Raw genomic sequence first — 26,384 nt, forward strand, 5'->3', positions numbered from 1 at the left:
TCCTCAAAGGGGGTCTCATTGGGGGGTTCCGATCCCGGATCCTGCTTACTGTTTTGTCAGATTCACGTATCCCACTTACACTATGTACGTAAGCAATTCTCATTTTCTTTGTCATTTCCTGTGTCCCGCTAGACCTCATTTCCCGTTTTCACAAGACAATAATTTGACTTTCACGTGTCACGCTTACAAAACATCGGCAATCCCCCGTCACGCTTAAACCCCAATAAGACCCATCTCAAAATTAATTTGTATACACAAATTTGGTCAAACAGCCTTTCAATTTTAATCACTTTATCATACAAGCACAATTTGCAACATTTGCCGTAGTTCCAAAACAAAATCATAATTAATAGAAAGATGAGAACTGTATTGAACTCTGAAGAAAACATCGTTTATCTTGAAATCCTGTTAATTTTTGAAACCAGACGTCGTGTGTCTGTTGATTTAAAATCGACGCCATATTGTATTCACTTCTACTGTGTTACTGTATAAGCCTCCACCGGTAAGAGCACCTATGAATACAAAGAAAGATAACTCAAATTTTATCCATTTTCTCATTGATACTGATTAGACCATAAGTAAGACTAAATCAAAATCTGTGTCTTCATCCTTCTAACTTTAGGGCATGTAGTTTTAGGTCTTTTGAGTCAAGATTCATGGATAAGAAGGTCTTTGGAGGGGGAAAAGGGGGGGGTCTCTACTTTGAATCCTTTATTTTTAATGCCATTTTTCTCTATTCTTCAGTTATTTTGTCAATTTTATAATTTAATAGTACATAAATCATGGAAATAAAAGAAATCAAGGCCTATGAGCTCATCATTAGTATACCAAAAGAAAAAAGAAGACAACTTAGACTATTTTAGGAGTAAAAAACAATGCACAGAAAAGTCGCTAAAATTGTAACCCCTAAAAATCTGGTCGCGCGCTAAATCCCCAATGGAGATAAAAGTTGGCAGGTCTGTAATTTATTTATGAATTTTCAAAATGCGAGTTTAAATTATTGCGATTATAACCATGTTGCAATTTTTGTAATAATAAAAACATAGCAATAATTTCTGAATTTACAGTAAATTAAGAGTTACTTCCCTTTAATTGTAATATTCTCTTTTTTTGCTCTGTCTAAGAAAAAAGTGAGGATATAATAACATCAAAGCATTTGTGTATACAATACTAACCCATTTCTAGCAGCTAGGTGTAATGGAGTACAGCCTGACATATCCTGAAAGTTAACATTGGCTCCTTTCTTCAACAAAATATTAAGACACTCATAACTGCCACAACTAAAAGATAAAACGAACTAATTCATTTGTATAAAACATATGGTTTGCAAATAAAAGTGTAAAGTTTCAATATAATTAATTACTTAACATGGGTAACCAAATAACAGCAATCTTATAAAAGATATAAAATTCAAAATGAACAATGCTGATGAAACTTCCCCAGATATCAAAAACTAAATTTCACTCTATCACGCCAATTATTTTTTTGAAAGGCTTAAACAATTGTTTTGTCTAACCATGCTAACTATATTACAACATTTTTATTTGACAACCAGCAGAGTAACCAAATTGGCACGCTTTTATCATATTGTTAATCAAGTCTTTATGTTAGTCTGAAAAACCTGATTTATCAATTAGTTGTAATTGGGTTTGATCAAGCTTTCAGTTACTGCAAATAATCTTTAATATCTATATATAGTTACCTTTACCTTTATCTTAGTTATTTTGGGGTTGATTTATCCTTTATGATCTGATTAAACAAGCTATTTCAAACTGAAATTTATCTTGTTAAATTGTGCTGCTACACCAAGAGTTGAGTAATCCTAATCATTAGTGTTTCAGCGAATATATCTTTAGTTGCTGTCTGCTATTTTGTTTTTCATTTAATCTTTTAATAAGCATAGAACAGTTTATTCTTTTATAACTCATTTGAATTGTTTCACATTTTTAAGGTATAGATTTTCTTTAATGTTAGTCATGGCCACAGATTGTCTTTTGGATAGTTGTCTAAATACCATGTACATTTCCTTTTTTTTTTTATTCTGGTCATTTATTTATAAAAAAATTAAAAAAAAAATTGGGGGGGGGGGGTCAAAAGTTTGACATTTTCATTGGACTCAAGATGTATTTTGGTTCTCTGATATCTCATTGATGCATATCCGACAGATTTCATTCTTGAAAATAAAATATTTTTAAAATTTGCAATTTGAGTTACCTCCCTTTGTGTCATTCTCTTGATATTTTCAAACCAATTTATTTTTCTGATTACTTACTTAGCAGCAATATGTAAGAGATTTCTGTTTGGTCTACCATGGGCATAATTCACATCAAATTTTGGTCCTGACAGTAAATCTGAAACTGACCTAAAAAAGAAATAAATGATCAATCTTTGAGCATTAACATTACTGTAAATTTAGAAATTATTGTGTGCATTTATTATTGCGATTTTGTCATTTGAGACTAAAAAATGTGATTTTAATTTTTTTTTAATAAATTTAAAATTCTGTTTAAATCATATTAAAAGTTTCAAAATGTGAGTTATATTTATAACCCTAACACATTTTTGGCCAGCATTATGTCACATTACCATCATGATTACCCCAGTCTGATTTATTCTTTCCTGCAGCTTCCTATGTAAACTGTAAGGTTTTATAAAGTTATTTAAAAAGGGTGGCTCTCATTACAGTTGGTTGATAGTCAATTTAATCAGGTGCAATGGACTGTTAATACTTTTTATTCAAAGATATATATTTAAAATCACTATTCATATGTTCATAAAGACATTAATATTATGTATCAGATACAGATTTTCATGGATTTTACAAACCATGATTTTAAGTGTTCAAGGGAATGCAAATTTTCTATTAGACTTGTATGCAGACTTTAGCAAAACCATGAAACTAAATACTTGAAATATCAATGTAAATACATTTTTTGCAATCTTCTTAAAATTGCTGCCCACATGCATGACATGTATAAACAATTTTTTTTAGGAGGTAATTAGTTGGCATACTTAAACAGTGAAAATATATTAAATTCAAACCTGTACTGGTTCCCAATGATCATAGACATCAGCATGTAATATGCAGAGGATTTGTCTGGAAGAAGAAAGAAACATGAAAAAAACTAATATCATGTACAACCAAGAAATTTGGTACATAAAAAAAGCAGTAAAATATAATACATCTCAATGTCATAGTCTTTAAGTGACTGTCCAAAGTCTGAGGCTGGAGCCAGTAGTTAAGTGATTGTCATTTCTTCATGTCTGTCATATTTGTTTTTTTAGTAAATTATTGGTTATAAATAACATGTATAATTAGACCATATAATTAGTTTTCTCAATTGAATTGTTTGTATTTTTCTGCTTGGGCCTTTCAAAGCAGACCATATGGTAAGGGTTTCTCATTGTTGAAGGTTGTATGGTTGCCTTAAAAATTGTTTACATCCACCTGGTCACCCACCAATCAGTTGTTCAGGAAATGATTTACTTACATGTATATAACGTACAGAACACAAATCATTATAGACCAGAGGCGGATTTAGGGTGGGGGCAAGGGGCCACGGCCCCACCTTTTTGGGAAGAAAATTGTTTGCTTATATAGGGAATCACTGAAGCGTGACTGGAGCGGGCCCCCTCTTAGGCAGTCAGTGGGCCCCCACTTATAAAATTGAGAATGGAAATGGGGAATGTGTCAAAGAGACAACAACCCGACCAAATAAAAAACAACAGCAGAGGGTCACCAACAGGTCTTCAATGTAGCGAGAAATTCCCACACCCGGAGGCGTCCCTCAGCTGGCCCCTAAACAAATATATACTAGTCCAGTGATAATGAACGCCATACTAATTTCCAAATTGTACACAAGAAACTAAAATTAAAATAATACAAAATTAACAAAGGCCAGAGGCTCCTGACTTGGGACAGGCGCAAAAATGCTGCGGGGTTAAACATGTTTGTGAGATCTCAACCCTCCCCCTATACCTCTAACCAATGTAGAAAAGTAAACGCATAACAATACGCATAACAATACGCATATTAAAATTCAGTTCAAGAGAAGTCCGAGTCTGATGTCAGAAGATGTAACCAAAGAAAATAAACAAAATGACAATAATACATAAAAAACAACAGACTACTAGCAGTTAACTGACATGCCAGCTCCAGACTTCAATTAAACTGACTGAAAGATTATGATTTCATCATATGAACATCAGGCACAATCCTTCCCGTTAGGGGTTTAGTATCATACCATCATAACATATATGAGAAGAACATAACCCGTGTCATGCCAACAACTGTTTTTAGAATAAATGTGTTTAGTTCCGATGCAAAGACCTTATCAGTGACTCAATATTAACGCCAAAATATGCAATCTTTAATGACTTTACAACAGTATCGTAATTATATCCCTTCTTAATAAGTCTATTCAAAGGTTTTGTAAGTTTCTGAGGTGAATACTGACACCTTTGTGCTTTATAAAGAATATTTCCATAAAAAATTGGATGTGAAATACCTGAACGTATTAGAAGTCTGCATGTTGAGCTATATTTACGAATGATGTCTTTATACCGATGATAAAATTTAGTAAATGTTTTGACTAGTTTGTGATATCGAAAACCCTGGTGTAATAATTTTTCAGTAATACATAAATCTCTTGTTAAAATCTAAAACATTGTTACATACACGAGCGAATCGTACAAGTTTATGAACATTTCTAGATCCGCCAGTGTAGACTACCCTGCAGATTCACGACCCTGAAAATGCTTGAACCTATAGTAGTACAGAGATAGAGGACTTATATCTAAGGTGTGCATATTTGATAATGTTTTACGGTGAAAAAACATAATTCGAGAAATAGTCTGTCACTCTGTGCCTATGCCATGCATCCCATGCATGGCCATGGCTGTGGAAACAATGCTAATTTAAATCTGCTCTTATTATTCTTTTAAGGGTAATACATTGTGTATTTCTTTCTTAAAACTAACAATAGATATTACAAACTAAGCATGTCTATTCTACATTCATGACATTTAATTACTTCCTCACATAATATTTTTGTCATTTGTTGTAAAATAACTTATGAATGAAAAAGACAAATTCATTTATCAAGACAAAATGTTTCGTTACCATCAGGAAGTTCAACAGTTCTAGCACTTCTCAGAGACTTTGCCAAATCCTTGAGGAATTCCATTTTAAGCAGAATTAGCTAAAAGTAACAAAACATTGTCAGAAGTAAAAATAGCTTCTGCTATGATTTCGAAATCTGAAATTTTGCAAAACGAAACTGCGATCTCGGATATCGGTAGATCTACAGAAATAAATATGTCCGGCATCAAAATCATAACCAGTTTAAAAATTAAGTAGCATTAAATGAATTGAATATTCTGAAGTAGAACTATACGCTAAAAATAATAAATTTTATTTTGAAAATCGTTTTGTCAAATAAAGAAGAAAGATTCAGTTACTTCCCTTTGGTTACTGTGGAAAATCAAATGAAAAATGCCGCGATAGTTAAATGTATATAATTTGTGTTCATTGTAAGACATAGAGCATAGTTGTTATTTCAAAGCACAGTCAGAATGTCCAAGAAATAATGTAAAACGTAATCAATATCTTCAATCTTGCCAAGATAAAGCAACAGAAGTCGGAAAGGTGCGCTCGATTTACAGTTTTCTCATCTGTATCAGTTAAAAACGCCTTTTCAGGTATAGCAAAAAAAAATACTGTTCATACACCTTATCACTATTTGTCCGCCATTACTGGATATCACACAGGTTCCCGTAAAATTTTGACGTCATAAAGCAAAATATCTGACGCCACAATGGAAAAGTGATTGTTGTATGCGTCAAAAGTTCAAGCGGCCGGGTCAGCCGGGATTAGCAATAAGGTGTATTGTCATAATAAGTACTCGCTAATTGTGATAGTTCACTATATATAGATATTTCCAATAACACTTTCAGATTCTATTGTTTTTTTCAATGTCTGGACTGAGAGAGATTTTTTTTTGGGGGGAGGGGGATCTGAAATGACATACTTTGGCAGAATTGCTGTGGATAATTCTGATCAACCTGCTAAAAAGAACTCAACAGTTGTCTTGACACGGCATGCAAATTATTTTTTTTATTATTTCCCCTAACCAACCCTTATATTGTAAATGGTTTTGTCTAAACCCTTCAGGTCATGCAATTCTTTTTTGTTTTGACAGATAAAATTGATTGTGGAAATTTTTGTGTTAACTTTTAAATAGCTTTTAAAAGGTTCATCTGAAGAAATTGAAAAATATGGCCGTTTTTACACCCAAACATATTAGTACAGACAAACTGATGCATCCAGGGAAGTTTTAAGGCATGGCAGGACCTAGATATTTAAAAGTTATGATATGAGGCAGGAATTACCTGTTAATGGGGACAAAGTCTGTATGATTTTATTTGTTTAATTCAAACCTGTTCATAAAATAAACTGAAATTCTGAATTACCGTAACGTTTCCGATTTTGGTTCTGTTGTTAGGGATTTAGTTGTGACGTTATTTGAGTTATGATGTCATATTCAATGTAAACTCTGTCATCAGGTAACGTTTTTTTCATATCAAACAATTATTAAAAATGAATTGGTATTGAGATCCTTCCTTCGGCTGACTGTCCTTATATCATGTATATTTTAGTAAATGATAAATATATATATTTTTCAAAGGCTCATGCCAACAAGACTGGCATGACTGGAAAAGGACGTAGATTTCTGCGCAGATGCAGGGCTTTAAAAAAGTCTGAAAAAAAAGTTAACGATTTTGAGTTCATTTGTCAGTAGAATGAAAATTTCAGGAATTTTCCCGAATTTTTCAATTTATTTTTGTTGTTGTTATTTTTCTACCTTAATTGGGGACTTTGTCCCCATATGAAGTCTATGTTTCATAAAATTAATTACTTACTATGGATTTTGATGTGCATTTTTTCCAGTCTGCAGAAAATCCAGAAAAGTTTACAATTTTCTGAATCATGAAATGCATTTAAAATTTTATTATTTAGGTCCAGCCATCATGGCCATGCCTTAAAACTTTCGCAGGTGGACAAGTTTGTCTGTACTCAGAGAAGTATGTCTGTACTCAGAGTAAAATTCTACCAACAAATATTGCTGTCACCATGACTTCATATCTTGTTCACGGCTTGGCAGTGAGTTGCAAGTAACATATAATATTCAGAAAATATTTTGGAAATAGGGAATGTGATCACTTTTCATCTTCATGGTCAATACACCTTCTTTTCTGTTATAGCCCAATACTTTGAATTTTTCATTATATGTATGTTTTAAATGAACTTAATCTTTATTTTTGTTACTCATGTCTGCAGTATTACTATAAATTTACAAATTTTCATTTTAGTCTGTAACTGGACAGTGCTAGTAATGTAAAGAGTGAGGATATTTTTATTTGACAGATCATCATAACCTTCCTGTTTTTAAATGTTTTTAATTACAAGTTGGGGTAAGCTATGCATTCATTCTTCTTATCAGTCATGTAGCTAATTTTTAAATGATTTCAACTTTGGTTGAAAGATTGTGACAATACATAGACATACACTACATGTATGCACTATAGCTACTGGTATATTAAAATTTAAGATAATGTCATGGATAAGTTGTGATTGACAATTATCCACAAAAGCCGAAAGACATGGATGAAAGTAACCATAGGTCAAAAATGAACAAAACTAATACTTTATACAATGTAATAAGCTACATGTATGAGCAATCAATAAAGTCCCTGATATGACAAATTGATATTTTTTTCCATTTGTTACATACACAAAAAAATCACAAGAAAACAGTGACAGGCCTTGACTCAACAAAGTTAAATGAAAAAGTTTGTACTGTAGCCTGAGTGAGTTAAGTAGCTGTATTATAAATTCATACAGTATTATAAATGTCAAGCATATTCAAGGAAAAAGCATCTTATACATGTATGTTTCCCTTATAATAAGATTGTTAGAACATTTTAAGGTAGTTTTTCATTGCCATATGATTATCATGGGTCGTACTTCTGTTTGAAGTCAGCAATATGACCATGATGACAGTTGTTATCCATTTGTTTGATGTGTTCAGCTTTTAATTTTTCCGATTAAATTTGTTTAAATTTTCCCTCAGAGTTCGGTATATTTGTTGTTTTACTTTTCTCCACTTTTATAATATTTGATGATTATTTTGCAGGTGCTACAATTTATTATTAATAACCCGCAGATGTTTACAAAACACAGGTAATGACAGGTAAGCATAAATCTATATTTAGTAATTAGTTATTTAACATAAATCTAATTTCTATATTTAAATTTAAACTCTTGCACCATCACATGTAAAGGTTTTCATATATATATATCATGTATTGATAAAAGTTCTGCAAATGTTTTTGCAATGTATGATTATTTATGAATGAGGAATAATTAAAAAGTGGAGAATTTTATTATTATCATGATTATTATAGCTAGAGGTTTCAAATTTGTACAATAGTCTACCAAATAAATGTCTTATTACAACTTTTGTCATGTTTGTTGGGGACATTCTTAAAGGTTGACCTTTGTGTTTTAAAATGTGTATTTAGTATGTGTACAGTATATACTGGAAATGCATGTGATCATGTGATGTGGATAGAATTTATCAAAATAATCAGTGTACTGCATTGGAATATTTTTAAGGCCTTTAATATCATATGGAGTTTTGTGAATTGGAAATAAGATGTATATAGGCCTGCACTCTACTTATCTAGATCTGTATGTACAATAAACTTAAATTAACATGGATGTTAAATGTGTGATTCAAATTTATTAAATAAGTAAATAATGAAACTATGCGTATCATTTGGAAATTTAATTTTATGCCACATGCTCATTTTTGGGGTCAATATTTTAATGACATTTTAATTATCTAAGGACATTTTTTTAATTTTTTTTGTGAATCAGGAAAAGCTTTTTTTTTGTTTTTGTAAATTGTGAATATACAAATGATATATATATTTGTTTTGGGTTTGAAAACTTTTAACTAAATCATTAGCCTACAAGTGAAAAGAAGAGGTTATACCATTATACAGTTATAGCCATGATAGCTGATGAATGAAACAATACATGACTCCAAGTAAGCTTCTAAATCTTCTTCTTAGATGATCTAAAAATAGCAATTCTGATAAAATGGAAGTGTTTGATTGTCACTTTCATATTGACCTGCCTCAGAACTTGCATACCTATAATTTGTGGAAGAGCATTGAACAACAGCAGCAAAAAAACCTACACAATGTAAAACAGGATAGCAGTGAAATAAACACAGTATCGAGTATAAAATCCTGTGACCATATAAAGTGGCATAAAAATACCACAGCAGATTCAAAACCATATTCAATGGCTAGATTTGATAATGATTTTGGGATAAACCAACATGTATTGCAGAAAGAAAGATGGATAGATTGGAATTCAAACCTAAAAACAAGCAAGACTGAATGTGAAACAGAAAAATGGGAATTATGGTCTGAACATGTTAACACACCTGAACTGACAGTACAACAAGAGGAGTTTATTCCATATGGAATAATGTGTTTGTGTGATCCAAACTTTTACCCTACTATAATTCCTGACAATCTGAAATGGAAGATTGCTATTGGAATACACCCTACAAAAGCTACATTCATAACAAAGGAGAAGTTTTCTGTACTGAAGAAACTGTTTCGAAATAAACATGTTTGCGCTCTTGGTGAAATAGGACTAGACCGGCGACAACACAGACTTACCTGGGTGGAGCAGGAACTTATATTTCAGCGCATGTTGGGCTTATCACAAACATATAAATTTAAAGTGCTGAAGCCAATCATAATAAACGTTTATGGTACAGAGGATGATCTTTGTAGCGAAAAGGCTTATACAGATGTGCTGTATATAGTTAAACTGTGGTGTAAAAAGAAACAAAAGATTCATTTATGTAATTTCCATGGTACAGCCGATATCGTTTATAATTGGATAAAAGCTTTTCCAAACACATATTTCAGTTTCCTGAACAATATTAAAGATTTCACTTACGATCAATTGCGAGCAGTAGAGGTAGTTCCATTAGATAGACTTTTACTGCAATCATATTACGCTAAAGAGCAAAATGAACAAAGAGTTATCTCTCTTGCAGACAATGCTGACAGGTTATCACATATCCGCGAAGAAGAACTTTGTGTGATTTTAGAAAATACATTTGAAAATGGAAAACATTTATTTTCTTTATAATGTGGATTTGAAGGTCTTTTGTTCATGGTACAAATGTACCGTAAAATTGTATATATTACAGTACTTTAATTGAAACAAATGTTTAACATTAAAAACATATCGAGGGAAGTAAGATCTAAACATAAGTCAATTATTTCTGTGAAAGAAGTATTTTTGTAGCTTTTAAGGTGGTACCTAACACTACAGGGAGATAACTCTGTAAAATCAGCTAAACGTTTTAATCACATTGTGTTGTTAAGGGGAATACTAAGCTTCTCAATGATCAAAATAAGTGTTTGTCAAACTGCTATATAACTATGATAACCAGTGTAATTTTTCTGATAAAGTGGTTGGTTCAAATATTTTGAAATTTTTATATTTTTGTCAAAGGGTCTAAGTAAATACTTTGTCAAAATATAATGAAAATTAAACGAGCCAAATTAAATTTAGAGAAGGTGTTTGGTACCACCTTAAGGGATTTAGACATATCATTGAATGTTTTTGTCGAGCCTTCGACTTTAGTCGAAAAAGCGAGACTAAGCGATCCTACATTCCGTCGTTGTCGGCGGCGGCGTCCACAAATATTCACTCTGTGGTTAAAGTTTTTGAAATTTTAATAACTTTCTTAAACTATACTGAATTTCTACCAAACTTGAACAGAAGCTTGTTTATGATCATAAGAAAGTATCCAGAAGTAAATTTTGTAAAAATAAAATTCCATTTTTTCCGTATTTTACTTATAAATGGACTTAGTTTTTCTGCGAGGAAACATTACATTCACTCTGTGGTTAAAGCTTTTAAAATTTTAATAACTTTCATAAACTATCCTTGATTTGTACCAAACTTGGACAGAAGCTTGTTTATGATCATAAGATAGTATCAAGAAGAAAATTTTGTAAAAATAAATTTCCACTTTTCCGTATTTTACTTATAAATGGACTTAGTTTTTTTGCCAGATACAAGACATTCACTTTGTGGTTTAAGTTTTTAAAATTTTTATAATGTTCTTAAACTATCCTAGATTTCTACCAAACTTAGACAAAAGCTTGTTTCTGATCATAAGATATTATTCAGAAGTAAATTTTGTAAAAAAAAAATTCAATTTTTCCGTATTTTACTTATAAATGGACTTAGTTTTTCTTCCAGTTAACATTACATACAGTCTGCAGTTAAAGTTTATAAAACATTTATTAGGTTCATAAACTGTCCTGGATTTTTTACCAAACTTGGAAGCTTCTTTCAATCAAAAGACAGTATCGAGAGGGAAATTTTTATTGATGTTTTTCCTCATTTTTGTTGAGTCTGCAATTAACAGCAAACGTAGGCGAGACACTGGGTTCCGTGGAACCCTTATGAATTTTTTATTTCATAATTGCTAGCTTAATCTCATGGGTATCTGTTCTCAACATTCTATTGTTTACAGTTTATAAATGGAATTTCCACGCTTTTTTCACACCCCCAAATGCAAATTTTCTTTGATTTTAGTTCTTAATAGGTTTTCCGTATGTACATATAGTGATCAATGAAAGATGAAAGAAAACTAAGCTCAATATTTTTAAAGCTTGTATTTTTTTAAAGAAATGTCAGTTCTAACTAGACCCTCAAGTCAGCTTTTAATATCTTCACAAAGATGTCATACACAGTTTTAAAAAGAAAAAAGAAACAACTGACCAGTATATGATATTGAAAGTGGAAAATTTGACAACCAGGGGAGCTAATTCAAAAATTATTATTGCATTGTATTGCATTGGATCAGACATTTATGAAATAGAATCAAATACATGTTATAAGTCACTCTTGTCAAGTATACTAGGTATAATTCCTCTAAAATTTTGAAATTGTTTCTATTAAATTGCCTGTTGAACATTTAAAGGAAAAATATAAGTATTAGAATTCTGTGGGAATATAATTTTCAAAAGCATGAATTATCTCCCTTTGATTGCCAACAAATAATTGATAAATCTTTGGCATTATGATTTCAATTTTTGTCGAGCCTTCGACTTTAGTCGAAAAAGCGAGACTAAGCGATCCTACATTCCGGCGTCGGCGGCAGCGTCCACAAATATTCACTCTGTGGTTAAAGTTTTTGAAATTTTAATAACTTTCTTAAACTATAGTGAATTTCTACCAAACTTGGACAGAAGCTTGTTTATGATCATAAGAAAGTATCCAGAAGGAAATTTTGTAAAAATAAAATTGCATTTTTTCCGTATTTTACTTATAAATGGACTTAGTTTTTCTGCGAGGAAACATTACATTCACTCTGTGGTTAAAGTTTTTAAAATTTTAATAACTTTCATAAACTATCTTTGATTTGTACCAAACTTGGACAGAAGCTTGTTTATGATCATAAGATAGTATCAAGAAGAAAATTTTGTAAAAATAAATTTCCACTTTTCCATATTTTACTTATAAATGGACTTAGTTTTTTTTTGCCAGAAACAAAACATTCACTCTGTGGTTTAAGTTTTTAAAATTTTTATAATGTTCTTAAACTATCCTGGATTTCTACCAAACTTAGACAAAAGCTTGTTTCTGATCATAAGATATTATTCAGAAGTAAATTTTGTAAAAAAAAAAATAAACTTTTTCCGTATTTTACTTATAAATGAACTTAGTTTTTCTTCCAGTTAAACACTACAGTCTGCAGTTAAAGTTTATATAACATTTATTAGATTCATAAACTATTCTGGATTTTTTACCAAACTTGGAAGCTTCTTTAAATCAAAAGACAGTATCAAGAGGGAAATTTTTATTGATGTTTTTCCTCATTTTTGTTGAGTCTGCGATTAACAGCAAAAGTAGGCGAGACACTGGGTTCCGTGGAACCCTTACAAATTTTTATCCATGATTATTTGAAATCAGATATTGTCTCAAAAATTGCAAAATAAGACATATAATAGATAGAGCGAATTAGCAAGGGGACAAAATATGAAGGAAATGAAATAGTTTTATTGTTTTTACATCATGAATTTATAGTTGATAGAAGCTGAGTAGTAAGACATAGGTATTGATTATATGTTATAGGTTGCAGGAAGTTCTAAGAAATATAAAGCTTTATATGACACAGACATCAAATCAATACACAGCTTTTACTTATTGACTAAGTTGCTGCGTGAAGAAACCTTTTTAAAACAGTTAAATGTCAATTTGATCTTTGAAATTAATGAAGCTAAGGTTGGTATGCCTTGCTTAAAAACCATTGAAAAATGTTATGTAAATACAAATTTATAGTTTTTAACAAGCAAATGCACCAACAGCCTAGTTCTTTGCATCGATTATAAAAAAAAATATGAATTAAGCTTTGTCGATCTGCATATAAATTGTGACATTTATATTTTTGATCATGTTTATATGATTTAAAGGTTATATGTGAGGAATATATGTTAATGAAACAGCAACAAAATCAAAACAAGCAACCTATTGGGTCAACATGTGACCTCCAACAACAGAAAAAATGAATTTTATACTGTATTTATAACTATCCTTTTAATAGCTTGTATCAACCTTATTTTGGTGTTTTGTTTCAACCATTTTGATCATAACTATGCTCTCAATATACATGTACTGAACTACTTCAAAAAAGCAACAAAGATTTATTTTTATCTATAATCTGAAGCATGTTAATGCAAGCACATTTCTTCTATAAACAAATGGACAATTAAGGAAGTGGGGGAGGGGATGCCACTTGTTATAGGAAAAATTATGGTTGATTATAAAGCAAATCGCTGGAGCATGACCAGAGAGGTCTGTAGTTTCCCTTCTTTATGAAAATTTCTGGACTCTGAATTATTATACTCTGAAGTTTTGAAAATCAGATAAAAGATTACTGTGTATTTAACTATTTAAAGATTTCTTGATCTGTTTTATAAACAACATTTATGAGTTTCAAGAACAGTCTAAATTTATTTTTCACAATTTTTTGTATAAATGAGATTTCTTTTGAAACATATAACAGTATTTCTGAGTTGTGAAACATTTGTAACCTCTGACTATAGGTATATTTATAACTGATCTGTAAGAACATATCTCTTTGGCACATATTATATCTGTATTTCTGCAGTAATTTCCCAGTTTGACAATAAACATAGTCATAATTTGCTTTGTACTTAATTATGGTTGCTTTTTTTTGCCTTACAGGTTTTAATAATCAAAGTGTAGATCAATAAAAGGTGATAATTGCCATATACTTTTAACAATGCTACAAAAATAGGAATTTTCAAAGAAAAAAACCACCCACATGAGAGACTCATAATAAATTATAAAACAAACTTAATGGATGGACAAAAGCAATTACTAAAGGCAACAATAGTATATTGCTGTTTAATAGTCATCAATTGATCAAGCAGAAACAAATCTGGGTCACAAACCATAACGAAGGAAAATGCACCTACTATAAGAGAAAAACAAAGGAAAAACAGAAACACTGAACTACAAGAAAAACATACACCAACATGCATAGAAATGAACTATTTGATAAAACTGCCATATTCCTGACTTGGTACAGGACATTTTAAGAAAAAAAAAGGTGGGTTGAACCTGGTTTTATGGCTAGCCAAACCTCCCACTGATATGGCAAATGGAAAACATTATGATACACTATAACAGATGTCTTTACAATATGTCAAGCTCTAATTCTTTTAAAGTGACTTCATTGTAACTGTTTCTCTCCACATATTGCAGTTTGTTGAACATTGCAATGCAATCAATAGATCATTTACCTGAGGAAATGCTTGTACAAAGTCAGGAATAGGACAAACTTGACTGTTATGTTTTTCATTCATTTGATGGATTAGAGGTTTGAATTTTGCCATTTGATAATGAACTTTCTGCAATGAATTTTCAAAGGAGTTTGTTATTGTTATTAACCGGATTTTTGTGACAAAAATGTCGGTTATTGATTTGGGGATGTACGGTGGGCGGGCGTCAACCAAATGTTGTCTGTGCATTTACTCATGAACCGTTCAACCAAAGCTTTTCAAATTTTAATATGTTGTTTTTGACAACAAAATGAAGGTCAAGTTCAATAATGACAATTTTGACTTTTACCGTTCAGGAATTATGGTTCTTGAAAGATTGAAAAATGGCATTTCCAGTCGTGTCTGTGCATTTAAGCATGAACTGTTCAACCAAAGCTTTTCAAATTTTAATATGTTGTTTTTGACAACAAAATGAAGGTCAAGTTCAATAATGACAATTTTGACTTTTACCGTTCAGGAATTATGGTTCTTGAAAGATTGAAAAATGGCATTTCCAGTCGTGTCTGTGCATTTAAGCATGAACTGTTCAACCAAAGCTTTTCAAATTTTATGTTGTTACTGATGACAAAATGGAGGTCAAGTTCAAAAATGTTGATTTTGACTTTTTTCCGTTCAGGAGTTATGGTTCTTGAAAGATCGGAAAATGACATTTTCATTCATGTTGTTGCATTTACTCATGAACCATTCAACCTAAGCATTTCAAATTTTAATATGTTGATACTGATGACAAAATGGAGGTCAAATTTGATATTGACGATTTTCACTTTCACTGTTCATCAGTTATTGTTCTTGTGATATTGCCAGGACACAAATAAATGTTAATAAATCCGGTTTGCTGTCATTGTGACAGCCTCTTGTTTTTGTTGATATAGACAAAGAAGCATATGCTAGCATTTTTTTGTTGCAATTCAATATTTCAAAATAACTCTTGTTTTTCTATTTGTTTCATCAAATCAAAATGTTCAGCTAGTTGGAAATTGTAATTAACTGCTTTAGAAGGGAGAATTTTATTTACACTTTAAAGAAAAGTTTTGCTTAGAACCATACCATAAATATATGTAAATTAAGGGTATGTAATACAAACTTTCTCATTGAAATAGAGAACTGTACCACAAAATGAGATTATTTGTCCACTTTGTAAAGCTGGTCTTGGGGATGTGTACCACTATATATGTACAATGATGTATATGTACCAATTGTGAAGTTAAAGATTTAAGGGGGAAGTTGATACCTCCATATTATTTAAAATATCCAAATGTTAAAAAAGTACTGGGCATGCTTAAATATTGTAATAAAAACATGCTGTCTAAGCTGTCAATTTTTATTCAAAAGGTAGAAAAGATGCTTTTCTGATGTAAAATTGCAATAAACAAATGTTTATTTCTGAAGATGTATAATTTAAAAATGTATACAGTACATATTATGAAATATGTTGTGATTTGTATTGTGTATAATATGCTCCTGTTACGCAGTCTTCTGCGGCTGAGTTTTCGTTCATGAACTATGAAACTATGAAGAACCATGCACAATCAAGTCATCAAAGTGTAAAAATGATTTAAACTGTCTCAAAAGAAATTTCTGTATATAATTATCTTACAATTTGTTGAATACAGAAAATAAGGAGTTGTGGATTACCTAGGAGATAACCATTCACCAGAGCTCAAATGAAGTGGATGTGGGCAAATAAAAGTAAGCATACAGCCTTCAACAATGAGTAAAACCCATAAGGTATCGTCAGTTAAAACCCACACATGAAAAATGTGAAACAATTCAAACGAGAAAACTAATGGCCTTTTTAGCTCACCTGTCCCGTCGTCTGTCGTTCGTCGTCGTCTGACGTCGTCTGTCGTCGTAAACTATTTCAAGAATCTTCTCCTCTGAAACTACTGGGCCAAATACTTTCTAACTTTAACTGAATGTTCCTTAGGGTATCTAATTTATAAATTGTATCCGAAGTTTTGATCTATCAACAAACATGGTCGCCATTGCTAAAAATAGAACATAGGGGTCAAATGCAGTTTTTGGCTTATAACTCAAAAACCAAAGCATTTAGAGCAAATCTGACATGGGGTAATATTGTTTATCAGGTCAAGATCTATCTGCCCTGAAATTTTCAGATGAATCAGACAACCCGTTGTTGGGTTGCTGCCCCTGAATTGGTAATTTTAAGGAAATTTTGCTGTTTTTGGTTATTATCTTGAATATTATTATAGATAGAGATAAACTGTAAACAGGAATAATGTTCAGCAAAGTAAGATTTACAAATAAGTCAACAGGACGGAAATGGTCAGTTGACCCCTTTAGGAGTTTTTGCCCTTTATAGTCAATTTTTAGCCATTTTTCGTAAATCTTAGTAATCTTTTACAAAAATCTTCTCCTCTGAAACTACTGGACCAAATACTTCCAAACTTTAATTGAATGTTCCTTAGGGTATTTAGTTTGTAAATTGTATCCGAAGTTATGATCTATCAACAAACATGGTCGCCATTGCTAAAAATAGAACATAGGGGTCAAATGCAGTTTTTGGCTTATAACTCAAAAACCAAAGCATTTAGAGCAAATCTGACATGGGGTAATATTGTTTATCAGGTCAAGATCTATCTGCCCTGAAATTTTCAGATGAATCAGACAACCTGTTGTTGGGTTGCTGCCCCTGAATTGGTAATTTTAAGGAATTTTTGCTGTTTTTGGTTATTATCTTGAATATTATTATAGATAGAGATAAACTGTAAACAGGAATAATGTTCAGCAAAGTAAGATTTACAAATAAGTCCCCCATGACGGAAATGGTCAGTTGACCCCTTTAGGAGTTATTGCCCTTTAAAGTCAATTTTTAACCATTTTTCGTAAATCTTAGTAATCTTTTACAAAAATCTTCTCCTCTGAAACTACTGGGCCAAATACTTCCAAACTGTAAATTAATGTTCCTTAGGGTATTTAGTTTGTAAATTGTATCCGAAGTTGTGATCTATCAACAAACATGGTCGCCATTGCTAAAAATAGAACATAGGGGTCAAATGCAGTTTTTGGCTTATAACTCAAAAACCAAAGCATTTAAAGCAAATCTGACATGGGGTAATATTGTTTATCAGGTCAAGATCTATCTGCCCTGAAATTTTCAGATGAATCAGACAACCTGTTGTTGGGTTACTGCCCCTGAATTGGTAATTTTAAAGAAATTTTGCTGTTTTTGGTTATTATCTTGAATATTATTATAGATAGAGATAAACTGTAAACAGCAATAATGTTCAGCAAAGTAAGATTTACAAATAAGTCAACATGACTGAAATGGTCAGTTGACCCCTTTAGGAGTTATTGCCCTTTATAGTCAATTTTTAACCATTTTTCGTAAATCTTAGTAATCTTTTACAAAAATGTTTTCCTCTGAAACTACTGGGCCAAATACTTCCAAACTTTTACTGAATGTTCCTTAGGGTATGTAGTTTGTAAATTGTATCCGAAGTTATCATCTATCAACAAACATGGTCGCCATTGCTAAAAATAGAACATAGGGGGGGTCAAATGCAGTTTTTGGCTTATAACTCAAAAACCAAAGCATTTAGAGCAAATCTGACATGGGGTAATATTGTTTATCAGGTCAAGATCTATCTGCCCTGAAATTTTCAGATGAATCAGACAACCTGTTGTTGGGTTGCTGCCCCTGAATTGGTAATTTTAAGGAAATTTTGCTGTTTTTGGTTATTATCTTGAATATTATTATAGATAGAGATAAACTGTAAACAGGAATAATGTTCAGCAAAGTAAGATTTACAAATAAGTCAACATGACGGAAATGGTCAGTTGACCCCTTTAGGAGTTATTGCCCTTTATAGTCAATTTTTAACCATTTTTCGTAAATCTTAGTAATCTTTTACAAAAATCTTCTCCTCTGAAACTACTGGGCCAAATACTTCCAAACTGTAAATTAATGTTCCTTAGGGTATTTAGTTTGTAAATTGTATCCGAAGTTGTGATCTATCAACAAACATGGTCGCCATTGCTAAAAATAGAACATAGGGGTCAAATGCAGTTTTTGGCTTATAACTCAAAAACCAAAGCATTTAGAGCAAATCTGACATGGGGTAATATTGTTTATCAGGTCAAGATCTATCTGCCCTGAAATTTTCAGATGAATCAGACAACCTGTTGTTGGGTTGCTGCCCCTGAATTGGTAATTTTAAGGAAATTTTGCTGTTTTTGGTTATTATCTTGAATATTATTATAGATAGAGATAAACTGTAAACAGCAATAATGTTCAGCAAAGTAAGATTTACAAATAAGTCAACATGACTGAAATGGTCAGTTGACCCCTTTAGGAGTTATTGCCCTTTATAGTCAATTTTTAACCATTTTTCGTAAATCTTAGTAATCTTTTACAAAAATCTTCTCCTCTGAAACTACTGGACCAAATACTTCCAAACTTTAATTGAATGTTCCTTAGGGTATTTAGTTTGTAAATTGTATCCGAAGTTATGATCTATCAACAAACATGGTCGCCATTGCTAAAAATAGAACATAGGGGTCAAATGCAGTTTTTGGCTTATAACTCAAAAACCAAAGCATTTAGAGCAAATCTGACATGGGGTAATATTGTTTATCAGGTCAAGATCTATCTGCCCTGAAATTTTCAGATGAATCAGACAACCTGTTGTTGGGTTGCTGCCCCTGAATTGGTAATTTTAAGGAAATTTTGCTGTTTTTGGTTATTATCTTGAATATTATTATAGATAGAGATAAACTGTAAACAGGAATAATGTTCAGCAAAGTAAGATTTACAAATAAGTCCCCCCATGACGGAAATGGTCAGTTGACCCCTTTAGGAGTTATTGCCCTTTAAAGTCAATTTTTAACCATTTTTCGTAAATCTTAGTAATCTTTTACAAAAATCTTCTCCTCTGCAACTACTGGGCCAAATACTTCCAAACTGTAAATTAATGTTCCTTAGGGTATTTAGTTTGTAAATTGTATCCGAAGTTGTGATCTATCAACAAACATGGTCGCCATTGCTAAAAATAGAACATAGGGGTCAAATGCAGTTTTTGGCTTATAACTCAAAAACCAAAGCATTTAAAGCAAATCTGACATGGGGTAATATTGTTTATCAGGTCAAGATCTTTCTGCCCTGAAATTTTCAGATGAATCAGACAACCTGTTGTTGGGTTACTGCCCCTGAATTGGTAATTTTAAAGAAATTTTGCTGTTTTTGGTTATTATCTTGAATATTATTATAGATAGAGATAAACTGTAAACAGCAATAATGTTCAGCAAAGTAAGATTTACAAATAAGTCAACATGACTGAAATGGTCAGTTGACCCCTTTAGGAGTTATTGCCCTTTATAGTCAATTTTTAACCATTTTTCGTAAATCTTAGTAATCTTTTACAAAAATCTTCTCCTCTGAAACTACTGGACCAAATACTTCCAAACTTTTACTGAATGTTCCTTAGGGTATGTAGTTTGTAAATTATATCCGAAGTTATGATCTATCAACAAACATGGTCGCCATTGCTAAAAATAGAACATAGGGGGGGTCAAATGCAGTTTTTGGCTTATAACTCAAAAACCAAAGCATTTAGAGCAAATCTGACATGGGGTAATATTGTTTATCAGGTCAAGATCTATCTGCCCTGAAATTTTCAGATGAATCAGACAACCTGTTGTTGGGTTGCTGCCCCTGAATTGGTAATTTTAAGGAAATTTTGCTGTTTTTGGTTATTATCTTGAATATTATTATAGATAGAGATAAACTGTAAACAGCAATAATGTTCAGCAAAGTAAGATTTACAAATAAGTCAACATGACTGAAATGGTCAGTTGACCCCTTTAGGAGTTATTGCCCTTTATAGTCAATTTTTAACCATTTTTCGTAAATCTTAGTAATCTTTTACAAAAATCTTCTCCTCTGAAACTACTGGGCCAAATACTTCCAAACTTTAACTGAATGTTCCTTAGGGTATGTAGTTTGTAAATTGTATCCAAAGTTATCATCTATCAACAAACATGGTGGCCATTGCTAAAAATAGAACATAGGGGTCAAATGCAGTTTTTGGCTTATAACTCAAAAACCAAAGCATTTAGAGCAAATCTGACGTGGGTAATATTGTTTATCAGGTCAAGATCTATCTGCCCTGAAATTTTCAGATGAATCAGACAACCTGTTGTTGGGTTGCTGCCCCTGAATTGATAATTTTAAGGAAATTTTGCTGTTTTTGTTTATTATCTTGAATATAATTATAGATAGAAATAAACTGTAAACAGCAATAATGTTCAGCAAAGTAAGATCTTCAATTAAGTCAAATTGACCAAAATTGTCAATTGACCACTTAAGGAGTTATTGCCCTTTAAAGACTTTTTTCACAATTTGTTCATCATGTTGACTTACTTTAAAAAATCTTCTCCTTTGAAACTGCTGTATCAATTTCAGCCAAACTTAGGCTAAATGAGTTTCAGAGTATCTAGTATAAATTTTATATTTTATTTCCTTGTATGTCAAGAAACATAGCTCCTATGGCTAAAATAGAACATAGGAGAAAATGATTATTTTTTTTGGCTTTTGAAGAAAATAGGACGATCCAAAAAACATTTAAATAAATTGAAAAGCCAAAATAATCATTGATGAGAGATTTAACCAAAAGAATTAAGGTGAGCGATTCAGGCTCTTGAGAGCCTCTTGTTTGTAATAAAACAATTTACCGATTAACAATTTTATGTTAAAGACATCAACCAAACACAATTACCAATGGACAGTACAGGCTCCTGACTTGGGACAGACACGTTAAGAATGTGGAAGGGTTAAACATGTTTACCTTCCTTTAACCTTGAACTCAGTGTTGTGACAGCACAACATAATTACGAACTGTAAAAATAAGTTTCAATTGTCTTATCCAAAAGATTGGTAGGGGACAAAAACAACTCGCATACATTATATACATCTAATATAAAAAAAGAAGATGTGGTATGATTGCCAATGAAACAACTATCCACAAAAGACCAAAATGAAACAGACATTAACAACTATAGGTCACCGCATGGCCTTCAACAAAGCCCATACCGCATAGTCAGCTATAAAACAGGTGAAAATATAGGTTCTTTTTTCATACAGTATGTATTGATAGGTAATTTAAAACACAATTGAGATATGATTGTCTCACAATTTATTTTATTTTTCAAGTGAAGATATAGGTCTATACTTAGGATTACTTATGTGATTTGTTTTATATAGATTCCATTGTATGTGAAATTTAAAAGAAAATAATAGACATTTTCAACAATAAAAATTGTTAAATATTTTCTTTTATGGTGGTTATTTTGGCAACAAAAATACATATGAATTGTTATATGTGCCTCAAGTTTGAGATTACCTAAGATAAGCACTGTTTAGTTAAATATTGTTTATTAGGGCCCCGCCGACTAAGGCGGGTCGCCCTATAGTGATCAGTCTGTCCGTCCGTCTGTCCGTCCGTCTGTCCGTCCGTCCGTAACACTTTAACTTTGTGTCCGCTCTATATCTTAAAAACCGTTATGATTTCAAAGTTTATACTTGACATCCATTTTAACCAACACCAGAGGGTGTGTCATGATGTATGTAAAACTTCCTAGGTCAAAGGTCAAGGTCAAAAACTTTGGTTTCAGTTGACAACCCTGTGTCCTGTGGTGAAGATCGTGTCCGCTCTATATCTTGAGAACCGTTATGATTTCAAAGTTTAAACTTGACATCCATTTTAACCAACACCAGAGGGTGTGTCATGATGTATGTAAAACTTCCTAGGTCAAAGGTCAAGGTCAAAAACTTTAATTTCAGTTGACAACCCTGTGTCCTGTGGTGAAGATCGTGTCCGCTCTATATCTTGAGAACCGTTATGATTTCAAAGTTTATACTTGACATGTATATGAACCAACACCAAAGGGTGTGTCATAATTTATGAACGACTGCCTAGGGCAAAGTTCAAGGTCAAAAACTTTGGTTTCAGTTGACAACCCCATGTCCTATGGTAAAGATTGTGTCCGCTCTATATCTTGAGAACCGTTATCATTTCAAAGTTTATACTTGACATGTATATAAACCAACACCAAAGGGTGTGTCATAATTTATGTGCAACTTCCTAGGTCAAAGGTCAAGGTCAAAAACTTTGGTTTCAGTTGACAACCCCATGTCCTATGGTAAAGATCGTGTCCGCTCTATATCTTGAGAACCGTTATCATTTCAAAGTTTATACTTGACATGTTTATAAACCAACACCAAAGGGTGTGTCATAATTTATTTACAACTTCCTAGGTCAAAGGTCAAGGTCAAAAACTTTGATTTCAGTTGACAAACCCATGTCCTATGGTAAAGATACAATTTTTTAATGCACATTATTCACAGCGGGGCCCACAGAGATGGCTCCCATCTCAATGATATCTAGTTATTTTTCTTTTTAATATATATATTTTTAAACTGAAAATCTTGTACGCATAATTAATGAAGTTGGATTGGCATCATTTGAGATGAGAAAAGAGAAATAATTTAGAAGATTTTAAGATTCAAAGCATTCAAATGCTGAGAATAACAATTTTTTTAATAGAAAAAGCCCTTTAAACCCCTAATTGTTAAAATTTTTTAGAATTTTTTTGTTTCTTGTACCGGTAATTTTCCTAAGAGAAACAATAAGACAGCTATTCAAGGACAAACTTTTGTGGTTCAGATAAACATATTTTTCTTTTTTTTTCTGTCTAAAGTTTCTACAATTACATTGTGTAAAAATATCACTATGGTATGATAATATAAGGATAATTTTCTGACATCAAAGCTCTTGTTCATCCAAGTGTATGTCTTCATATGGGTGCATAAAAGTTAAAAACTGGGACTGTCAATACTCAATTGTCATTATTAAATTTTTCTATTTCAGATAGTACCTTACGTGATATGAAGAAAAGGTAACTTTATTTAATTACAAAAGAAAGGAAAAAAAGGACAAGAACTCTACAAAGGAGGTCTCCATACAGTAAATTATTTATAAATACAAAATTATCTTTAAATTGTTTAAATAGTAAACTTGAAAAGATCTTAACACAAAAATTTATTATCACCAACAAAAATACTTATAAAGGGATATATGACGTAGAAGAAATTTAAAGAACCACGTCACAGCTCTAGGTGTTATTTACACCTGGGGTATATAGAAAGCCTATCACGAAGTTTATACAAAAGACGGAAATTCTTTATGGATGAACAAATACTTAATGGTCACTGAATTTAAATCTTTAAACATGGTGTATGTTTTTCAACTCAGGTAAAATCTAAATATTTTCCACGTATCTTGTTTATTTATCATCTGTAGCTTTTGTTGTTTGAAAAATAATTTGTTATACCTAGAGGATTATAAACAAAAATAAGAAATTGGGTAATCACTGTGTGTACATCTGTAAAGGATAGTTTTCAATGTTAACAGGTAAATACTTTTGCTCCTATATATATATCTGAATAGTATATTAACTTAATATTTTCACATCTAAATTGAGAAAAAGTTATTTGGAGGAGATAGTCATATATATCCAAGAAACAATCATTGTTGTTAGAATACTTTGAAAAGAGAAAATATAAGAAATAAGGGATGGGTGGGAGGGGTTTGGAGGGGGTGCACACAAGACAATATTCTCTATAGGAGTCACCCTCATAACATAAATGGGAGCCTTGATTTCAGAAATTAGGAATCCTCCCTCTTAATACCTGGATCTTCTCACAAAAATATTGATGAGAACAGATCTCCCCCTATGGAGTGAAAATCTCCTTACCTTAATTAAAAAAAGTTAACAAAACATTACAATTATCCCCCTTTGTAAATAAGTTTCGTTATACAAAATCTTTAATGATCCTTGAACCCTTACAGGACTTAAGAACTTGCAACTAATCTGAAGATTTTAACTTATAAATGAGGTAGTATAAGATACTAAGAAACAAATAAAAAAAGCATTTATAAGTCAGCAAAAAACTGCTGAACATGACCATGGACAAAAAATATTACTTAAAGACATACAAAATATTTACAAAATCTTACATAGAAAACTTAATACTGAGCAATAAAACCCCACCAAAAACTGGGGTTAAGCTGCTCAAGAAAAGTCAGTATTCCTTCATATCGTATAAAAGATAACATAATAGAATAGAGAATTGAAATAGGGAATGTGTCAAAGAGATAATAAACCAACCAAATAGCAGAAAACAGCCCAAGGCCACCCAATGGATCTTCAATGCAGAAAGAAAATCCCAAATCTGGAGATTGGGTTTATATTGCAATAGAATTCACCTATTATCTGGAGATTGGGTTTATATTGCAATAGAATTCACCTATTATCTGGAGATTGGGTTTATTTTGCAAAAGAATTCACCTATTATCTGGAGATTGGTTTTATATTGCAATAGAATTCACCTATTTACCTCACCCAGGGTAATAAAAATAGTTTCATTTTAAAGTGGACAGTTATTTAGGAACCACACCACTTGAATAGTTTTCTGAATGATAAATATTTGACCTCTCAAAAGCCTGTTATATGATAAAAACTGAATGAGACATTAGGATATATATTCCCCATTGTAAATGTATTTCTGTTATCCAATTATACTTCAAATCTAACAAAGGCAGGTGTTCATATAATGATGTTGTCGTGTTTTGAACTTGCATTGACGGTTGAATGTCATAATCAATGAGACGGCCAATTAATTGTGCATACTCTATATATACATACTACCTATTATCTTCTCCTAGAATAGAGAGTCAACGGACAAACTCCAACAAAGGACGAAGGTCTCTGCCCTGTAATCTTAAGAATATATGTACTGCTATTTTTGGTTATGTTTATAGTTCAGAAACTGACAGTTAATTGGATAGCTGTCAAATTAAAAGGATTAATTCTACTATTATGATTGAACAAATAAATGGTGTTGTCTCTACTTTGAAATTCTTTAGGAATGGAAGCGATTTGAAATATCTAGTCTCTACGATTCATTTAGTGACGAGTGTACTTATGAATGCAGAGCTTCAGAAACTGACAAAATGCATGATTAATGAGTTCTTATATAATTCCAATTCATATGCATCTTCCACAACTGTGATAAATAATATATACTATAAATGCATTCGATGGAGATTTCCATAACTTTGATAGAGAATTGTCTCATTTGCACTCATGCTGCATCTTCTAATATCTATTTATTAATTATAAGTTTAAATATCAAGTACATGTATTGGAAAGACATTACAGACGAAAAGATAATTTATCAGACAAAGATTTGACCAAATACCAATTCTGCTGAAAGAAGAAGAACATCAATAATATCTCTTTCCTTTAATATTTGTTATTTCAGATCAATTTGTAATTCTTTTGTCTCATTGGATGACATAGTCAGATAATAAGCTTTCTATTTC

The 26,384-nt window shown here is 31.6% G+C and overlaps 2 protein-coding genes across 10 annotated transcripts in view; one reads left to right on the top strand and one right to left on the bottom strand.

Moving 5' to 3' along the window:
- LOC143049768 (E3 ubiquitin-protein ligase HACE1-like) overlaps positions 1-5,261 on the bottom strand; it is a 60,565-nt gene extending 55,304 nt beyond the window's left edge. The window contains exons 1-4 of the mRNA XM_076223486.1: positions 5,123-5,261; positions 3,043-3,097; positions 2,273-2,362; positions 1,176-1,280 (exon numbers count right to left, since the gene is read on the bottom strand). Of these exons, the coding sequence (XP_076079601.1) occupies positions 1,176-1,280; positions 2,273-2,362; positions 3,043-3,097; positions 5,123-5,186 (314 nt within the window). The 5' untranslated portion in view covers positions 5,187-5,261. The remainder of the gene's footprint in view (positions 1-1,175; positions 1,281-2,272; positions 2,363-3,042; positions 3,098-5,122) is intronic.
- Positions 5,262-5,459: 198 nt separating this feature from the next.
- The window catches only part of LOC143049770 (synaptotagmin-1-like), an 87,637-nt gene continuing 66,712 nt past the window's right edge, over positions 5,460-26,384 (top strand). For 2 of the 9 annotated variants that reach the window (XM_076223490.1, XM_076223495.1), the window contains exons 1-4: positions 5,460-5,700; positions 7,372-7,473; positions 8,196-8,252; positions 23,868-23,895. The gene's annotated coding sequence lies outside the window, so the exon portion shown is untranslated. The other 7 variants (XM_076223494.1, XM_076223496.1, XM_076223489.1 and 4 more) reach the window with 5 other exon arrangements.

This window comes from Mytilus galloprovincialis, chromosome 10 (genome assembly GCF_965363235.1).
Source record: "Mytilus galloprovincialis chromosome 10, xbMytGall1.hap1.1, whole genome shotgun sequence".
NCBI lineage: Eukaryota > Metazoa > Mollusca > Bivalvia > Mytilida > Mytilidae > Mytilus > Mytilus galloprovincialis.